Raw genomic sequence first — 20,267 nt, 5'->3', positions numbered from 1 at the left:
AGCACATTCTGGAGGAGGAGCCTGCATTCAGCACCATGTCTCACTGAAATGTGTCATTGTAGTTGGGAACGTACCAACTGTAGCTGTCACTGATGCTGAGTTTGTTCTCTATCAAAGTGGAACATTTGATCCTTAGTAAACAGAGTAAAAAGGCGCTGTCCCACCACCTGCTGCTTTAACCCTGGCGTGCTAACATTAGCCGGTGTGTGTCTGTGAAGGTCATCAGCTCTTTCCAAACTCCTTATAGGGCTGATATTAGTCCTGCACCAAAATCTGTTTTCATTGCAAATAATTCAGAACTGTTTTTGTTCAACTACTTTTGAGAACATTTCTCCTTTGATCAGCACAGAAACGACAGAAGCTCAAATCCAAAGCACCTTCTGCAGGAGCGTACCCTGGTCCACGATCGGCCGTGTTAATCCCACAGGAACTCCTCCACGAACAGCGAGACCGCTCACAGCTGTATAGCTCTAGTCTTTACCAACCACACATACACACAGGACTTTATTCTGTACACTTCATGCACATCATCTCCATGACCACCTTAGAATGACCATTTACCCAAGCATGCATGTCTTGACTGTGGGAGGACTAGCTGGAGCAAACCCATGCAGCACAGGGAGAGCATGCAAAGTCCACACAAAAGGCCTCAGCCAACCACGAGACACCACAGCGCTAACGACGACACGGGCGCGCCGCCCCAGGCCGACAGCACTTAGCTGCTTTTATGGTGTCTGATGTTGTTCTGCGTTGAACTGGAAACTGCCACAGCCTGATGGGAAATGACTTTTGGCTTCTCAACACTTGATGCCAGCGTTTTTGCAAACCAGAGAGGAACTTGGTTTATTATCATCATGGGTTCTCAAAGTTGTTCAAAATTGGAGCTAAAATTGCACTTCTCTAGTCAAAAGCCTGGTCCAAGTGTGAGCGAGCTATACATCAAGTTTTACTTCTTCATTCCCAACATGTAAACGACCATACAAACCAGTGACGTCACAGAGCTACAGACTGGTGTCAAATGAAAACAAAACCCTGTGGGTTAGTAAGAACATGGAGCCAGGATAGCTTCAGTGCTACAGCATCGTCCGTCACTGGGTGCGTTGATGATGCAAGGCTCGCTCCATCATGTACGGGTCCGTGCTCGTGCCTCGACGGTGGCCACACTGGTATTGTAGGAGAGGTTTCATCATCACGATCAAATTTATACCGGTTTTCAGTGACTCACTTCTAACTATGCCAGCAGCACAACAGAGCCAAACCAAACAGGAGTTAGTGTCCCAACAACTGAGCAAACATCTGGAACTCAATCTGATGGTGGCCCACAGTCACAGAGTGGACCAGTACAGATGTTACTCCCAATAAATTAGACTCCAGCTCATCTAACCTTTTACTTTCCTGCTGCTGTGCACATGTACATCATTGTTGATAACCTGTGACATCTGTACCACACTCTTAAAAAAAGAAAAACAGGATATGAATCAGTGATTTCAGGCCTACCCATACCATCAGCAAGCACTTCATGTGACGTGGCATTTAACCACAGCTAGTTTTTATGAAAGTGAACACATAACTGATGCAGGGTAGAGACAGGGTCATGGAGCATCATCAAAGAGAATCATCAGGAAGGAAAAGAAACAGAAAGAGGAAACAGGGCAGCCCATGCCACAAAATCCAGGCGTCTGGTACCAGAAGTCACTAAAGTCAAAATGTCAGGGTCAGGAGTAATTTTCACCCCCACTGTCACGTCAACGCCACTGCCTGCTGTTCCCTCATTTAGTGAAAGCAGCCACCACAGCCCATAGCAGCTCGTTGGTGTTGGCCTTCATGCTCTCCCCTTCTGGCTCCAGTTCCAGCAGCTGCCGCACTCTCTTCATGGCGAGGTCATACTGATCATCTAACAAGGGGGCAAAGGCATTTTCCAGAACATCAGAGGAATGGGCTAAGAAGATGAGAGCCAGGAGCCGCTTGTCCATTCGATGAGGATCATTCACCCACTTGTCCAGCACAGCCTCCTGCACCTTCTTAATGAGGCGCTGTTTGATGTTGTTGTTGGTCAGGGGATGTGTCGTCATGTCAAACAGCAAAAAGTTCTGCTTCTCCGTAGTCAGGACACCTTTTTCCACCAAGTTTTTGGCCAGCCGTTCACGGACGTTCCTCAGCTGGTAATGAAGCTTCAACGGGTTCCACGTCTCTCCTACAAGGAGCCAACAGAACAGAGAGCGTTAGTGCCGTCACACGCCAGCATAACCAGCTCAGCTACGCCTACACCACAGACAACAGGAAAACCGCATCAGCGCCAGTACAGCAAAGGCCTCAATGAACCTTTAGCTCAATAAACTGTAGACAGTTTGGTGTGATTGGAGATGCCGGTTCTTTAAAGTTGTCGGTGGACTGGTTGTTACAACAACATGCCTGTCAACCTATTCAGGAAGACTGTTATTTACCTGCTTCACAGTGCACACATCACAGCACTCACACTCTAACTACACTTTACCTGCAGACACAGTGTTTTGCTAAGAGTCACTTGGAAACACAGTGAGGAAGCACACAGTGCAGTGGGAGAGCCCACAGCAGCAGGACAGCTGAACTCACCGCTGAGCAGCTCGATCCAGCTCTGCACAGTCTCTGGTGGCTGAGTGTCTTTGATGTGTTTGAGAGCTTCGTCCAGGAGCACATCACCTGTAGGAGCATCTGACTTGCAAATCACCTGCAAATGCATCCAGAATCAGAGCAGGCAGAGCGTGGAAATGTTCTTAACCCTGAAAGAATCCTGAAGTTAATCCAGGCTTTGCTGAACCATGAAAAAGTCCTTACCAACAAAGTGGGAGCAGATTATTATAGTAAAGACTGACACGACGTGAAACAGCACCGAGTGAACTAACCCATATGGAAAAGAAATAGTAAAAACATATGATTTACTCATGAAAGTGGCCACTTTCTCATTACTTTCATATAATTTTTTTTAGGAAGTATACAAAACATACAAGTTTCATTATATAATTTTTCAAGGGATCTTATATCTGTTTTCTACGGAAGCGTAGAGCTGCCACCCAGGCAAAAGAAAAATACAAGTGTATCACGTTATAACGTGAAAGGTTATTATTGTTCTAACAAGATACTTTTCCTGTTTGTACAATATAATATTTATATTGTACGAACGTGATATTATGTTGTACAAACGTGAAAAGTATCTTGTTAGAACAATAAACCTTTCACGTTATAACGTGATACACTTGTATTTTTCCTTTGTCTGGGTGGCAGCTCTACGCTTCCATAGTTTTCACTCTTGTATGCTTTTCATACAAGTTTCATACAAGACCGAACAAACTTTATAAGATTTATAAATATCTTTTCCATATGGGAAAATACAAACAACTAGGCATGTGTGGGACTAGTCATCGTCGCTGCTGTCACTAGTCAGTACCAGACTTACTAGTCAGTTAATCTGTTAAAATTTTATTCTCAATTATGATAAATGGTTGTGTCCTAAGCAGCCACCAGATGGAGCATCGTTGTTGAGAAACACATCAAATCTCAGCTTGATGTTTTGTTATCAAAAATTAACATCAAAATAAAATAAAACGATGCTCAGTTTTAGTATTTGCTAGTTTGGTGAAACCTTTTATTAGCGCATTATTAGTAAAACTTTAAGTTGTGGTTTATTGTAATACCTAGGGCTGTGCCATATGACCAAAATGTTATATCCCGAAATAGGACATTCATCGTCCCGACAACCACATATATCACAAAACGCTTACATTTTCTGTCAGTTCGGTGAATCTCGGGCAGCTCGACCTGTGTGAAGTGTTTCAGCCGGGCGCCGTGTAGCTGGAGTCGAGTGTTTTGACCGATGCATGAAACTGTAACAGCTGCATTTGCTTTGTATTCATTACACGGCGTGCTGCGGGGAAAAGCCTGTTCTAATGTTTGAGTCGAAGGTTTATGTTTTAGCACCTGACGGCTCTTTCACTTCTCATCCGTAAACACTCTGCGTACTCTTTCACGTGATTCAGTTTATTTTGAAAAATCTCAACAGGATCTTCAGCTTTACCGTAAAAGGTTTATGTGGAAAACAAACAAGTGGACGTCAGAGCTGTCACTACCCAATCCGTACCGGAAACCTGATCGGTACTACGCATGTGTGAAAGGTGTCTCCTCCCGGCTGAAGCATTTTACGCTAGTTACGGGTCAGAGTATCTGTTAAGAATAATAAGTATCTCTTAAATTGTTTGCAGTAATGAAACATTTCAATGTAATGTAGACAAAAACGAAAAATAAAACGATAGTTACAGATCAGGACTCCCCGATCCGTACCGCGCATGTGCAGATTTTTCTTCTTCTTCTCTTCGTTTAATGGCAGTTTACTCCCCAGTGTACAAGGATACCGCCACCTGCTGACCGAGCGAATGAACCCTATTGTAAAATGAACTAGCGTCATTACAAACGCGTGTTAAATTTGATTTAGTGATAGTAGAGTGCGTTTATGCTCGTCTGTGTAGAGAGGATTGATGGAACAGCGATGATTATGTCCGCTATCACTGTCAATTGTCAGTAAACACTTAATCGGGCTGCTGAATCTTCACGTGTCATATTACTAAGTCAGTATTAGTAAGTCTGTAATTAGGCGCCATTCTTCTTATTTTACAGCGCTGTTGTTTAATCGGGGGACGAGAAAAGCATGAATTTGTTTGTAAACGGATTATCCATTGTTTAAATGTCCCGGCAGTCGAAAAGGAGGCAGAGCTGTTGAGAAATGCTAGGAGCTAACTGGGCGCTAACCGTGTCACTCTTAACTGTCGCAATGTTGGCAAAGAGAGGAAGTGACGTAAGATTTGCATATGCGTGGTACGGATCGGGTAGCGACAGTAGCCACGTGCTTCCCTCGGGTCCTCAATTGTGGTGACACGTGTTCGAAATGCAGAGAGGTGCGCTCGATTTGCCACACGGAGCAGCGCGAGAGTAAAGCATGAGGGAGGGGCTAATAATCAGTCATTTTTAATGATCGTTGAAAGCCCAGATCGTAATCGAGATTAAAATTCGATTAATTGAGCAGCCCTAACCGTAAATACAAAAAAGTTGCACAAAATTATTTCCAACTAGGGCTGGGCGATTTATCGAGTTTTTTTTAAAATATCGATATATTTTCATACGAGATATAAGATGTGACAATATCCTTTATATCGATATAGTCTATGTTACGTTATAATTATACTTGTGGAGCCGCAGGTTTGCCTCTCTTTCGTCCACTTTTGTCTCTACGCAAGGTTACTCGGCCTCGCCTCTCCTTCACTGAACACAACTCCGCCTCCCCCATAGCTTCACCTGCAGGCAATGACAAGATGAAAGCGGAAAATCTCCGTTAGCGAGTTACCGTGCGTGGGGCTGGGCGGCGTCAACGTGTTAGCGAGCTAACCGCGCTAACGAGCTAACTGCGCTAACGACATGCAGCCCGGAGGGGCTGCACGGCCTAAAATCCTTTCATTTTCTCAAAAATCGACAGCGCGCCTTATGTATGAATTCTGGTTGTGCTTACTGACCGCGAACCGATTTTATGTGGTACACAGCGCTCAGCAATCTGTCAAAAAATGTTTTAATATGACTTTGCTAAGCTACGGAGCTGCACCGCTTGATGGATTGTCGGAGGATTACGGCTACCGAGGAGGAGCCTCGCGGAGTGATACGTACTCTGCTTCAACGTAATATTACCGTACTGTGTGTGTATAAGGACCACAAATGGCTCCTGTTCAGAGACGTGGTGCAGCTGTGAAATCTGTCTCTTTGTTATTACGCTCAGCGTCTATTAGTTTACATTTTGACTGCACAATTGTGAGCTTTTTGTTATGCACAAAAACAACATTGTTTTCTTTTATTTATGGACCATGATTATTTAATAAATGCTGATAATTTATTTTTGAGTAATTTCTTCATGTACATCTACGCTGTATGTAAATAAAAGTGCCCGTGTGACATCTGGGACACAGTGTGACTAGGAACTCTCTTTTTGTTCTTAACTTATGGCTTTAAAAAAATTAATTAATAAATAAATCGAGATATATATCTTATATCGCCATCCAGCTAAAAAAATATCGAGATATGAATTTTGGGTCATATCGCCCAGCCCTATTTCCAACCACAGGAAATTTATTTTGAGTGTCTTCATAGTTTTGTTTTTGAAATACACCAATTTTTATATACTGCAGGAAAACCAAAAATAAATATTATCATGCAAATTTGCAAAGAAAATGGCATATGCATCAAAATAAACTATTTCCAGCAGTGCAATCTGAGTCCTAAGCATCCCAGAAACGACACAGAAAGTCATAAAGTCAAACATAACTTTTAAAAACACCAGTATAGGCTCATGAGGCCCTGAAGGTAAAAAAAACGACATTTCCGCGAAAAATGACGTCACTTCCGGTTCCGGGCAGGTGATGGCGGACATGTGATAGTTCGCGCTGACGTCTATTCCAATGTAGGAAGTGCTATGAACAGCTGATCGGATCGGCAAAGCGTGTTTCTGGAATATTATGTTTTTGTTCCTGCAAGTGTTTTTTATGAAATTTTTGCAAAGCTTTATGTGGAAGGAAACCGTGACCGAGGACAAGCTGATGGCATAAGATGTCAGTACAACTCCTCCGGTTTCTTATGAAAAAAATTATTGCGCTAGCTTGCGTGGTTGCAGTTCTACTGGGATTAAAAATAGTTACGCAAAACGGAGCGTGCTGCTCTGACCGGCTTTAAAGGGTTAAAAAGACTAATAACTAATAAAAACTAAACATTTTGAATGAATCCAAACTGAACTGAAATGAAACTGAATTAAAAACAAAGAACATCTTCAATGCAATAAAAACTGATTAGAAGATACAAAACTGTAACAACATGAGATTTTAGGTGTGTGCTTGGACATGAACAGCTGATATTACACGTCTGTTAAAGATGATTGTTCTTGTGCAGGCCTTCACTACACGCCGTGACACCGTGACACTAATACACCAGCAGGGTGACGATGTCTAAACGGGAAACAGCTTGTGTACACAGTGAAAGCTTAAACATAACCGTGTCGTACCTTCCTGGCCAGCAGACCTTTCCTCCTCATGCCACAGGCCTCCAGCTGAAGGCGTCCTCGCAGGGCCAGCTCGATCAGCATGCACCCTCGCAGCCCTGATGAAATGCAGTCATTCCAGAATGAGGTGTAGCCCTGTGCAATGGGACACATCGTCACAATCCAGGTTGTCAAAGAGTGCCAGAAGCCGACGAGCTCAGTACCAAATCATTGCAGGTACTTGGGGCGCCTTGAGGCGACTTTTGTTGTGATTTGGCGCTATATAAATAAAACTGAATTGTATGAGTGTGTCACAGGGCTAACACACAGAGACAGACAACCATTCACACTCACATCCACACCTAAGGGCACCAACTAACTCAACCCCACTAACTGCATGTCTTTGGATGGAGGGCGGAGCTGGAGAGCCTGGAGAGAACCCACGCAACCACGGGAGAACATGCAAACTCCCCATAAAGGGAGGTGGGAGAATCGAACTGCATCCTGTTTGTGGTAAATTCAGTTGACTGTACATGATTGGGAAAGGCACACAGCTGTCTACATAAGCTCCCATAGGTAACAGCACAAGTCAGAGCACAAACCCAGCCATCAAGTCCAAGAACGTGTGTAAACCAGGACTGTATCGAGGCACAGATCAGGGGAAGGGTACAAAAAAAGACTTCTGGCACTGAAGGTCCCAGAGTACAGTAACATCATCTATAAACAGGAGTTTGGAAACACTTCTTAGAGCTGGCTAATCTGAGCAGCACATGACAGGCGCTTGCAGTTTGTCACCTGAGGGACTCTCAGACCATGAGAAACAAAAGTCTGATGAAACACAGATTGAACTCTTTGGCCTGAAAGACAAGCGTCATGTCTGGAGGAAACCAGGCGTCCCTCATCACTTCCTTACAGGTGCTGCCCATGGTGGTGGCAGCATCATGCTGTGGAGATGCTTTCTAGCAGCAAGAACTGGAAGACCAATCAGAGTCGAGGGAAAGAGGAACGCAGCGACATACAGAGACGTGATAACGTGCTCCAAAGAGCTCTGGATCTGGAGGGGAGTAAGCTGTGCGCTTACTTTTGCTTTGACGATCAAAAATGTCTTGTTCCTCACCTCCCACAGAGTTACTCACCGATCCTGACAGAACATATATGCATGTGTCCGTACTGACAGCAGTGTAAGCTGAGTGAGCTCTGGGAGACACTTTGACACTTTTGAGGCAGAATATGGACCACAAATGTCATCGTTGTTCACTGTTAGCATCACAGTGGAATCATGTTTTGGCCACCAGGGTTGTGAGTCGGTCACACGACTGAAAACTGAGTAAATGGCTCATTTTAATGTGTGCACCACCCAGGCTAACTTTTATGATCATTATTTAACAGTTGTTGTTGCAGCAGAGCTTTTCTGACCTCTGACATTCCTCCTGAAGTTGTTCAGTGCTGTGAATGTAAACTACTTCAGTCAGTGAGGGAGGGACTGAGTGCTGGTCTGTCTGTCAGCTGGAGGAGGCAAACACAGCACCGTTTGTCTCAATATTGTTGACAATTTCAATTCTAGATGACCTGAATATCAGATTATCAGTTCTGTTAACAACCAATCAGCAGCAACTTGTCATCAAAGCAGAGTCCCACAGCCGTGGCATGGGTGAGAGAGGACCACGCTCTACTTTATCAACATGGATCTGAAGGAATAATGTTTGGTCACCCACTGAAACTCATCCGTCTTCATTTCTCAGCCAAATTTGTGATAAACTGGAGTCTTGTTGTGTACCTGAAACTCTCCATCAGCCATTTGGCTACTGAAGCTGCTGCATTTACTCTCTACAGAAGAAAAAACAGTTGTTTGTGTTGCTGACGTTAAAGTTAAAACGAGCAAACATGGTTTGTAATTTTGTTTAAACTGACACAAGTTTCCTGTTAAATTTGGAGGTTGAATGACTCCGTTTTAGTTGCATTCCTAATGTTATGTGAACGGGACTGAATCCGTACTCGAGGATTTTAGATTTATCGGTGGATTTCACTTTGCTTGCTGTTCGTAGTTCAGTGACAGCAAATCATCGATACATCTAAACACACCTTTCACTGGTACTGTAGCACTTTGTATTAGTTATAATCAAACACTCCTGTAAACAGTTTTTTACTTTGACTCCATTCCGTTTATTCTTCTTACTCATTGTGTTAGCTTGGAGCTACTAACATCAACGCCAGGATCGCCGCACTTATTCTCCGACCATTACTGCTGAACTACTGGAAAATATCATTTCTTCTCATAATCGTGTAGCACCAGACATTAGCTATCTCGCTGCAGACTGAAGACAGCAACTGTTGTTAGCTACAGCTAGCATTGTAGCAAGCAGGGATGCTAACTTACATAGAGCTGTTTGGAGACTACAGCTAACGTTAGCCGAGCGATAACATTTAGCTTATTTGCTACAGCGTTAAGGCGCAGTTTATCTGCCATTACCTCTCGGTCCTTCAGTCCTAACAGCAACACTTCTTCCATCAGTGTAAGACGTGTTTCTTTGGAGTCTCCGGTATCATCATCGTCCTGATCCTCCGCTCGCCGGGGCCCGTGGTCTTCTTGGCCGGACGGTCGGTCTTTCTCAGCGGCGTTACGCGAGGCTTCGGTCCGCCTCTGCACGAGGCCCGAACTCCTCTGAGTCAACGAAGTCATTTCTGCCGGCGAGTGTGCTCAACAACTACGAAAGCAGCAAGTCTGGGACTACGTTCACCCAAGTACTTGTCAACCATAAGTATTTTGCGTATAGGTTAGTACCCTTATCAGGAGGAGTCCTCCTCCCCTTCCGCACCAGCGTCTGTCTAATATGGCGCCGAGCGGAGACTGTGGTACCAAACCTGCTGGATGGGTTTGGTACCACAGTCCTGCTGGATACCAAGCGACCCACCTTTAACTTAGTCTGAACGCCACACCAGCTGGCTAAAAGGCTCATGCTTGGACAGACCCACTGGACTCCTCCATATAATAACAAAATCTAAATACATACACAGATTCATGAAAACAAATAAGTACATTAAAAATACACTTGTTCCCAAGTGGAACCACAAGATAAACATGATTAAAGAACCAAATTAGTTATTCTGGACCTGTTCCTCTCGTGCTCTGTGTCCATTAATCATCTTAACTAACAGGGAAGGAATGAGTGCTTGTACTGGTCGTGCTGACATAGAAAAGCTGTGTACCGTTGCCCGAACTTTAATAAAACATACTCAGAATGCAGAGCATGCAGATCTGTTATAATGCCGTCTGCCTGTGTGAGGATGGTCTGCTAGTAATTCTTGAGAGTTTCACAACATATTGATTTGGCTGGGAGCTAGTACAGTCATGAGTGTAAAGGTGCTAAACGCCGTGTCAGAGAAGACAGAGTTCATCTTCACCTGCTGTGGCCCGTCTGACATGAAAGAGCGATACCAGTTCATCATCATCGTTTATTTGTATAGCACTTTAAAAAAACACACCAGGCAGACCAAAGTGCTGAACAACACAAATCAAAACAACAAAGTTAAAATACAATAAATTAATAAGAAAGGTGTCAGTTTCCTAAAAGCCAGGGAATAAAAGTAGGTTTTCAATCTGGACTTAAAGACCTGCACTGATGACACTTGTCTAATATGGAGGGGAGGGTTATTCCAAAGCATCGGTCTCCTCTGCATTTCAGCCGCGACTTAGGAACCGACAGCAACAGCTGCTCAGCTGAACGGAGCGAGCGAGTAGGAACATGTGACTTCAGCAAATCAGATAAGCATACAGGAGCCAGACAATTTAAAGATTTAAAAACCAATAAAAGGACTTTAAAACGAACCCTAAATTAAATGGGAAGCCAATGTAAAGAAGCCAGGACCGGAGTGATGTGATCGAATTTTCTACTACCGGTTAAAAATCGTGCTGCTGCATTTTGCACTAACTGCAGGCTTGACAAAGTGCCCAACCCAAGCCCAATTAAAAGGAAATCACAATAGTCCAGACGTGAGGTGATAAAAGCATGAATAAGAGTTTCCAAATTGCTTTTGAAAAGAAAAGGCTTGACCTTCGACAGGCGTCTGAGGTGATAAAAAGCTGATTTTAACATTTACATGACCATCGAAGGTAAGTGCGGAATCAAATTTAACACCAAGATCAGTGATTGAACTTTTCAAATGGGAGGTCAAATCACCAAAATCAACATCTGGAGAATCAGTAGAACGATGCGGGCCAAATAAAATTCTGTTTTTGATCATTAAAATTTAGAAAGTTATTTGCCATCCATGATTTGACATCGCTAAGACAGTCAAGCAGAGATTGACATGGGGAGGTATCCAAATGACTAAAAGGTAAGTAAAGCTGGCAGTCATCGGCATACAAATGAAATGACACTCCGTGTTTACGAAAAATCGCACCAAGAGCGAGTAAATACAGCGAGAAAAATAAGGGCCCGCGGATAGATCCCTGGGGGACACCCCAAAGCAGAGGGGCCACAGAGGACGCGGCCAACCCCAGCTTAACACAAAAACTCCTTTCGGAAAGTTATGATTTTATTCACGACAATGCCAAATCAGAAATTCCCACACAGTGGTGTAAGCGGGAGATCAGCAGGTCGTGGTCCACTGTGTCAAATGCAGCTGTCATGTCCAATAAGACAAGCGCAGCATATTTACCACAATCAGTCGCAACAAGAATGTCATTCATAGCTTTAACAAGAGCTGTCTCCGTACTGTGAAAGGGCTTAAAACCGGATTGAAAGATTTCAGACAGCTGCGAGTCATTCAAGTAGTCTAACAGCTGGGTATGTACAATCCTCTCCAAGATCTTGCTTAAAAAGGGAAGCTTGGAGAAAGGTCTAAAATTCGACATAACAGAACTATCAAGGCCAGGTTTCTTAAGTAAGGGATGTATGACTGCATGTTTAAAGGTCCATTAGACATGGATCCACATTCAGCTGGATCAGTTTTTCAGAAGGACCTGAGGCGAATTAAGAGCAGAGCTAAAATCAATCCCACATATGGTAAATGGACTGGATACACTTTTCTGCTCTATCTGAGCACTCACAGCGCTCTACACTAGTTGTCACTTTTTCCTACACACTTCCTGTCTAACATCCACACTCTGATTGATACATCAGAGATGCAACATGGGGTTAATGTCTTTGCCCAAGGATATTTGGCAGCAGACTAGGATCAAACCACCAACCTTCCAGTTAGTAGGTGACCACCCCACATGCAGAGGGACATGAATTATCAGCAAACATTCATAAAAAATAAACAACAGTCTGGTCTTATATAACCTACTGTTCCCACCTAAACTATTCAGCCTCTTCTCTCAAGAACTTCTGCCGAGATTTTTGTCAGTTGGCACCCGCCCGGCTATAGCTGGGTTTAATTTATTCTGGTGCTAGGATTTAAAAACTACAAATAAAATAAAATTATAACCCTTACCTTTTGACTGGCAACTGTCTCAGGTTGGACTGATGACAGCTGGGTTAAGGTCCAAACCCCTGCCACTATTTTAGACAAGAAGAGTGTTTGAAGAGAATGGATGGAATTAAAATCAGCAGATGTTGAAGTTTCCTATGAAGCAGTACCCTAAAAAGACCAATAAATGGCGCTATTGTACCATTTGCCCTGTAGAGTAGCTCTGTTATACCTATTCTTCATACTGTTTGTGAGGGAGTTCGCCTGTCTTTCCCAGGGTACAAAAGTTGACCAAAAATGGACTGAAGAAAAAAAATCTATAAGAAAACTTAGATGGAGGTATGCCTTCACGCACGCTCAATCATCCGGGTAAGGAAATCCCAGAAAGTTGATTCTGTTCATCTGTTTTCAGTGGGAGAAACGCTTCGTCATCATCAGGTGACTTCTTCAGTCTCAGCTGACTGCAGGTTTCCAACCTTATAAACAGGACATTTGTAAAATGACCTAAACTAGGACCACTGACTAACTATTGGCCATAAGGTCACTGATATGTCACATGGAGGATGTGGACATGTAAGAGAGAGAAAAACTGTCAACAACTCACTCAAGCAGAGAAAAATATCCTTGCAAAAGGGCTGAACTTTGCTATGATGCTGAGATTGTGTAACTGATCACAGCCACAGAGTCAGAAATTCAAAACAACAACACCGCAGATGTGAAAGCAGAGCAACTGTGGATGAAAATGTCGGCCTGTCTCAGCAAAGAAAAGTCCCCAGCATCCAATATCAGCATGGAGGAGAGGAAGGTACTTACACCGCTTAGTAAGGACAACAACAGCACCATCCAGCAGTCTACAGCAGGTGTTGGTTTGCTAAACCACACAGACCTTCATGAGAAAATTTAGCTCAGTGACAAAAATACTATAAAATACTAAAATATGAACCCTTGAAACAAGACCCAGGTAGTGGTCACAGGAAAAGGGTGATAGATTGTCTTAAGCAGTTGACTTTACTGACCAGACCTCAGACCACAAGTCACACCCAGGGGAATCTACACCAAGTCTGTATAGTTAACTAAAAAAACATAAACAGGGTGCACCTTTAAGACCTCCTTTAAAGCCTGTATGATCAGCTCTGTCACTTGTAACATCTCTTAGTTTCTGGCTTCGATCCTGACCCATTGATAGGCAGCTCTGAACACCACATCCAGAACACTTTGGATTTTGTTGAGAAGGTGAGAGATGTCATCATGGAGGCAGATGAAACCATGGTCTCGTACGACGTTACATCTCTCTTCATTTGCATCCCAGTCACGGAAGCATTGGAGGTAGTCCGTAAGAGATTAGACCCCAACCTCAGCAACAGGACCGCTCTCAGCATCCACCAAGTGTGTTTGAACTGTGTCTTCATTACACCTGTTTCACATACAAGGGTCAGTTCTACAGACGGAAACATGGGTGTGCCGTGGGCTCCCAGTTTCACCCATCGTGGCCAATTTGAACATGGAAGAAGTGGAAAAGAGAGCTCTGCTAATCTACCCTGGAACACCTCCAAGCCATTGGTTCAGATATGTGGATGACACCCGGCTGAAAATCAAATCTCAGGACGTACCACATTTCACAGATCACATTAACTCGGTGGACCGACACATCAGATTCACCAGGGAGGATATGAAAAGGGGCAGGTTAGCCTTCTTAGACTGTGAGATTTCCATCAGTAATGGGGGACATCTAAAAGCTGACGTGTACCGTAAACCTACACATACGGATCAGTATCTAAGGTTTGACTCACATCAAACGTCATTATATACTCTCTATTGTTCTATTATACTACCTTACAGGACATACTGTGTGGAAGTGTGGGGAAACGTATAAAACACATCCAATATACATTCTGCAAAAAAGAGCATGTAGTTTGTTGTTGCTGTGGTTTACGTGCTGGAAATGGTTTTATTTGTGTATGCTCATGTGTTAGTGTGTATCTATACATCCATCCATCCACTGGAGCACAAACTGGGGGTCATCAGGACACTACAACACAGAGCGAACACCATCCGCACAGACACAGCAGCCAGGGAGGCAGAAGAACATCAAGAAGGCCCTGAGTAAATGTGGCTATCCTAGCTGGATGTTTGTCAAAGCTGGAAAGGCTCCTAAAAAAAGCTCCAGCCGATCCAGGAGTACGTGTCAGGAGTATCAGAATAGTTGAGACAAAATCTCATCTCTTTGACTTTCAAACCCCAAAACGTGCTGCGATAAGGATCCAGAGTATCAAACAGAGTAACATAGTGTACGCTGTTAAGTGCAGGAGGATTGCCAGGATTTATACATCGGGGAAACCAAAGAACCTCTGGCTAAGAGGACGGCACAACACAGCAGAGCCACCTCGTCGGGCCAGGACTCTGCAGTCTATGCACACCTACAGGCCAGTGGACACTCTTTCAATGATGAGGATGTATCATCCTGGACAGGGAGGAACGCTGGTTTGAGGGCGGAGTCAAGGAGGCCATTTACGTGAAAAGGGAAAGACCATCTCTGAATGGAGGAGGGGCCTAAAGGTACATCTGTCACCATCTTACATGCTGTGATTGCAGCCATTCCCCAACTCTCTGTGAATTCTTGAATGTGTTGTCTGTCACTTCTTTTCACCCACTTGTCCACATCATCTGTGTGGGTGTGGCATATCAGTGGCCCTGGTACTGACCTCCCAGTCCATTGTTCATCAGTGGTGCTAGTTTCAGTCAATAACCAAATGTACTGTTGTGTAAACCTGCAGTCAGCTGAGAGTCACCTGGATGAGTCATGAAAACTCTTCATCCAGATGAACAGCTGCAGTCTTTAACCCCATTTTTCAAATACATTTAATAGCAAACACTCATAAAGCAGTTTCCATCTGAAGAGGACATACCATGTTCAGACATCAGAGACTAAAACAGCTCTGCTATCACTTCAGACATAAATAAAGACAGAGTGTTTGAAGGGTTAGTGAAGTCTGGCTAGCTGAAACATAGTGTGCTACCTGGTGGTGCTAACATAGTGTAATGAAGACCGAGGAATAGTGGTAACTAATAATAATGAAAGTAAATGTGATTGGATGAATGCAGTCCGACAGTGACCAGTGATTATTTTCAGGGGCTTGTTTGTGCCAAAAAAAGGAAAATGCAAAGCACTGCAACATGTTAAAAAGATGGCCGCCTTAATAAACTCAGTAGGAGCTTGGAACCAGAGGCAGGGTTGATACGTCACCATATATGACCTATTGTTCTACATGTTGGAACAGCAGGTCCTACTAAATAATGATGACGTGCACCAGACACGTCTTAGTATCAATAAGCATAAAACAAGAAAGGCACTGCTAAGTGAAATGAAAGGGCACAACTGGTAGAACTCATGGGGCTCAATCTAGGCTGACTGCTGCAGAGCCATGTGTTTACCTGAGGACACCAATCACCCACCTTGATGGCCCGGTGGAAGCACCTTCAGTTGAACTAATCATTTACTGTATGACTTTATCAGTCCCCAACATTTTGGCTTTCTTTATAACATTGCCCCAGTTCAGTGCTCTGTGTGGGTATTCAGTTATGGACATTTGTGCTCTCTCTGAAGGTCCCACCAAAGTGTTTCAGTGGGGCTGAGGTCTGGAATGGGCCTTTGCAGCAGCTTGACTCTTTTCTTTTTCAGCTGTGCTTGGGATCATCGTCCTGTTGCACGACCCAATTAGAGCCAAGCTTTAACTGTCAGACAGATGGACGCACATTTGACAGATGGTCCACACTTCATGCTCCACTCAGTGATTGAAAGGTGCCCAGATCACCACGCCTCCACCACTGTGCTTCACAGTTTGTGGTGATATTTAAAAGTGGTCCTCTGCACGCCGCCAGACGTCTTCACTTTGGTATCGTCTGTCTGAAGGATATTGTTCTAAGTGTTTTGTTGTTCATTTTGCAGCTTTGCAAACCTAAGCTGTGCTACCACACTGACTTTAGACAGAAGAGGCTTCGCCTGGCAACCCTTCCAACAACTCGTATGATTTCAAGTCTTTTTTCTAATTGTACTGACATGAAATGCATCATTTGAGATGCAACACAGGCCACCTATATCGCCTTATCCCAAGGATGCATTAAGGTGTTTTTTGTACTTTTCTGTACTCTGTAGGGTCCTGTAAATGATTTTAACATGGTTGTATGTTGAATATATATGTGAGAGTGTGCTGTTTGAGAAGAAGAAAGCCCAGGTCTACCAGTGCACTAAAGGAGGTGAAGAACAAAGGTTACAATGTTAGAGAGATGTCCATGTGTGTGGCATCATAGTAACCAGGATGAATAAGCACAGTCACGTATACAGTACGGCTGGTTCCATTTGAACTTGGAGACAGCCAGAGTGGAAACACCGAGCAGCATGCTAACATCTGCTAATTCCTGCTTCATGTTGTAACAAGTTCAAGTTGGGAGAGTTGGGAGGTCAGTTTGACAGACCATAGTATTATTACTACTGTAGAGTTATCACACGATGTGATGGACAGCACATCACAACACGTAGTGTTGGGGAGCCCACGGGGGGAGGAGCTGGGCGCAAAAGAACCACCTCAACAAATCTGGACGTGACTCCACCCTCCGTGTGCAGTGGGGAGTGGGGCGGCCGAGTGACAGTTCAACCCGAACCCAAACCACCCGTGACTGTGGCTCAGCAGGCTGAAGTTTGACTTTGTCTCTGTGTTTTTTTTCCTCGGTGTTCCCGGAGAGGATATCGGGACTTCTGAAGTTTGGAGCCGCTTTTCTTCAGAAGCTTTGCGCCACTTTATTCCTGCACACAGGCGCTCTGTGAAGCGCGCCTTTCATCTCTCTTTAAAAAGGAAAAAACCCGCTGAAAACACGGAGGATTGTTCGAGCTGGAAGTGGAAGCCTTAGAGGAACACGGTGTAGCCCGCAGGTACAGTAGCTCTGCGTTATCTTCGCACTGAGTACGCGTTTAGAGACGTGGACGGTAACACAGCAGTGACTGAGCCTTTGCGAGTGTGTCGCTTTCACAGAATAGGGACACGCTGGAAAACAGCGAGCATCAGCAGTATCCGCTTGGCTGCACAGCTCTGGACCGTCTGAGCGCTTCACTTTATTACGCATTATACGGACAGCTGTGAACTAAATAAGTCACGTTACTGAAGACTTTCAGATACTAACTAATCATAACCAACCAATCTGACCAGCAACGTTTTCTTTAGAAAAAGTTTGGTGTTAATGCATTATTATTGTTATTGTTATTATTATTATTATTATTATTATTATTATTAGTAGTAGTAGTAGTAGTAGTGTATCTAGATACATGTCAGCAGAAGGTTAAACTATATAACCTCAACAACAGCACCGTGTGTGTGTGTGTGTGTGTGTTGTTTTTCTTCTTCTTGAACTTATAATTTAAAAGCACAAAGCGTGAATGTCTCTGATGTGTTTACCGACCATCAGTCTGTCAGACACACCGAGTGATTCCTTAAAGTTCTCTCTGCTCTCTCAGCTCCATTCACTGTTGCTTTCAAGCTCTTTTGGCTCCAGCTTTAAAATGACCTCATTAAGAAGTAATGTGATTTCTTTTCAGTGTAGAGACTGCCATCCAACATTCACAGCCTACCACCCTCACGAGCCACACAAGTACTTAGTTGAACAGAGCATGTGAAATATGTACAGTATGATTATGAACATGTTGTATACGAAACCATCCAAACACATTTCACTGCTACATGTCTCATGTCTCTGATGTCTCACTGATGTATGAGAGGACACATCGTGGGCTTCACTAGGAAAAAAAACACAAATACTCTGCAATACCTGGTCCTGGTACTGATACTGCAGATAATATGGATGTTTTTCCCAGGTTCCAAATTAGAGTGACTTTGTGTGTGTCTGTATGTAAACGCCTTGAGACAGCTGTACTTGCTGTGAATTGAAATTGAACTGTGTCGTAACAGAGGTCGAAAGTAACAAAATACAAGTACTTGGTAACAGTGCATAGAATCTTCTGTTATTTTTATTGTTGTCCTTTATTTATCCAGATCAAAGTTTCCAAGAGGGCAGCACATAAATACGATACATAACAATATAACAAATGCAATATTCCACACAGACACAGGAATAATATGCAACAATGACATTATAAGCAGTCACACTAACCAGAGGAGCTTTTCTCTCGCTCATATAAATACAACTAAAGTCCCACATTGTAACTATTTCTGACCATTTCAGTTTATTCTGTGGATTATTCCAGAAACACAGCCATATTTAAATGTTGTTGTTTTTTAATTGTGTTCTGACTCAGGGGACAAGCATTTGTATATTGTTGGGAGAGCGTAGGCTAGACTGGATGTGGTTTTTACACATAAACACACAGATAAGAAGGAACCAGGCCAAGGAGACATCGATTTACCAAGAAACTGTGTATGCAGGTGAAAGTGGATATGTGAGGTCTGTGGATATATGAGGTCTGTGGATATATGCTGTCTGTGGACATGTGCGGTCTGTGGACATGTGCTGTCTGTGGACATGTGCTGTCTGTGGATATATGCGGTCTGTGGACATGTGCGGTCTGTGGATATATGAGATCTGTGGACATGTGCGGTCTGTGGATATATGCGGTCTGTGGACATGTGCGGTCTGTGGATATATGAGGTCTGTGGACATGTGAGGTCTGTGGATATATGCGGTCTGTGGACATGTGCGGTCTGTGGACATGTGCTGTCTGTGGACATGTGCGGTCAGTGGATATATGCGGTCTGTGGACATGTGCGGTCTGTGGATATATGAGATCTGTGGACATGTGCGGTCTGTGGATATATGCGGTCTGTGGACATGTGCTGTCTGTGGACATGTGAGGTCTGTGGATATATGCGGTCTGTGGACATGTGCGGTCTGTGGACATGTGCTGTCTGTGGACATGTGCGGTCTGTGGATATATGCGGTCTGTGGACATGTGCGGTCTGTGGATATATGCTGTCTGTGGACATGTGCGGTCTGTGGATATATGCGGTCTGTGGACATGTGCGGTCTGTGGATATATGAGATCTGTGGACATGTGCGGTCTGTGGATATATGCGGTCTGTGGACATGTGCTGTCTGTGGACATGTGAGGTCTGTGGATATATGCGGTCTGTGGACATGTGCTGTCTGTGGACATGTGCGGTCTGTGGATATATGCGGTCTGTGGACATGTGCGGTCTGTGGATATATGTGGTCTGTGGATATATGCGGTCTGTGGACATGTGCGGTCTGTGGACATGTGCGGTCTGTGGATATATGCTGTCTGTGGACATGTGCGGTCTGTGGATATATGCTGTCTGTGGACATGTGCGGTCTGTGGATATATGTGGTCTGTGGATATATGCGGTCTGTGGATATATGCGGTCTGTGGACATGTGCGGTCTGTGGATATATGCTGTCTGTGGACATGTGCGGTCTGTGGATATATGCTGTCTGTGGACATGTGCGGTCTGTGGACATGTGCGGTCTGTGGATATGTGCGGTCTGTGGACATGTGCGGTCTGTGGATATGTGCTGTCTGTGGACATGTGCGGTCTGTGGATATATGCGGTCTGTGGACATGTGCGGTCTGTGGACATGTGCGGTCTGTGGATATATGCTGTCTGTGGACATGTGCGGTCTGTGGATATATGTGGTCTGTGGATATATGAGGTCTGTGGATATATGCTGTCTGTGGACATGTGCGGTCTGTGGATATATGCTGTCTGTGGACATGTGCGGTCTGTGGATATATGCTGTCTGTGGACATGTGCGGTCTGTGGATATATGCGGTCTGTGGACATGTGCGGTC

At 44.1% G+C, this 20,267-nt stretch overlaps 2 protein-coding genes across 3 annotated transcripts in view; one reads left to right on the top strand and one right to left on the bottom strand.

Moving 5' to 3' along the window:
* Positions 1 to 935: 935 nt before the first annotated feature.
* On the bottom strand, positions 936 to 9,905 carry golph3a (golgi phosphoprotein 3a). 2 transcript variants are annotated; one of them, XM_085424264.1, is made up of 4 exons: positions 9,513 to 9,902; positions 7,067 to 7,198; positions 2,593 to 2,707; positions 936 to 2,194 (listed from the first exon to the last, which is right to left on the bottom strand). In XM_085424264.1, exons 1-4 carry the CDS (start codon positions 9,720 to 9,722, stop codon positions 1,770 to 1,772), a joined length of 882 nt encoding a protein of 293 aa, XP_085280390.1. In that variant the 5' UTR covers positions 9,723 to 9,902; the 3' UTR covers positions 936 to 1,769. The 2 variants fall into 2 exon arrangements, with proteins under 2 accessions (XP_085280390.1, XP_085280391.1); XM_085424265.1 differs by lacking the exon at positions 7,067 to 7,198 and having other exon boundaries at positions 9,513 to 9,905.
* Positions 9,906 to 17,081: 7,176 nt separating this feature from the next.
* The window catches only part of pdzd2 (PDZ domain containing 2), an 89,667-nt gene continuing 86,481 nt past the window's right edge, over positions 17,082 to 20,267 (top strand). The window contains exon 1 of the mRNA XM_085424272.1: positions 17,082 to 17,381. The gene's annotated coding sequence lies outside the window, so the exon portion shown is untranslated. The remainder of the gene's footprint in view (positions 17,382 to 20,267) is intronic.

This window comes from Rhamphochromis longiceps, linkage group LG12 (genome assembly GCF_057381845.1).
Source record: "Rhamphochromis longiceps isolate RC_006_pf linkage group LG12, R_longiceps_female_GT1.1, whole genome shotgun sequence".
In the NCBI taxonomy this organism is placed as follows: Eukaryota; Metazoa; Chordata; class Actinopteri; order Cichliformes; family Cichlidae; genus Rhamphochromis; species Rhamphochromis longiceps.
The sequence above is the reverse complement of the archived record's forward strand: the minus strand, read 5'-3'. Positions and strand labels throughout refer to the sequence as shown.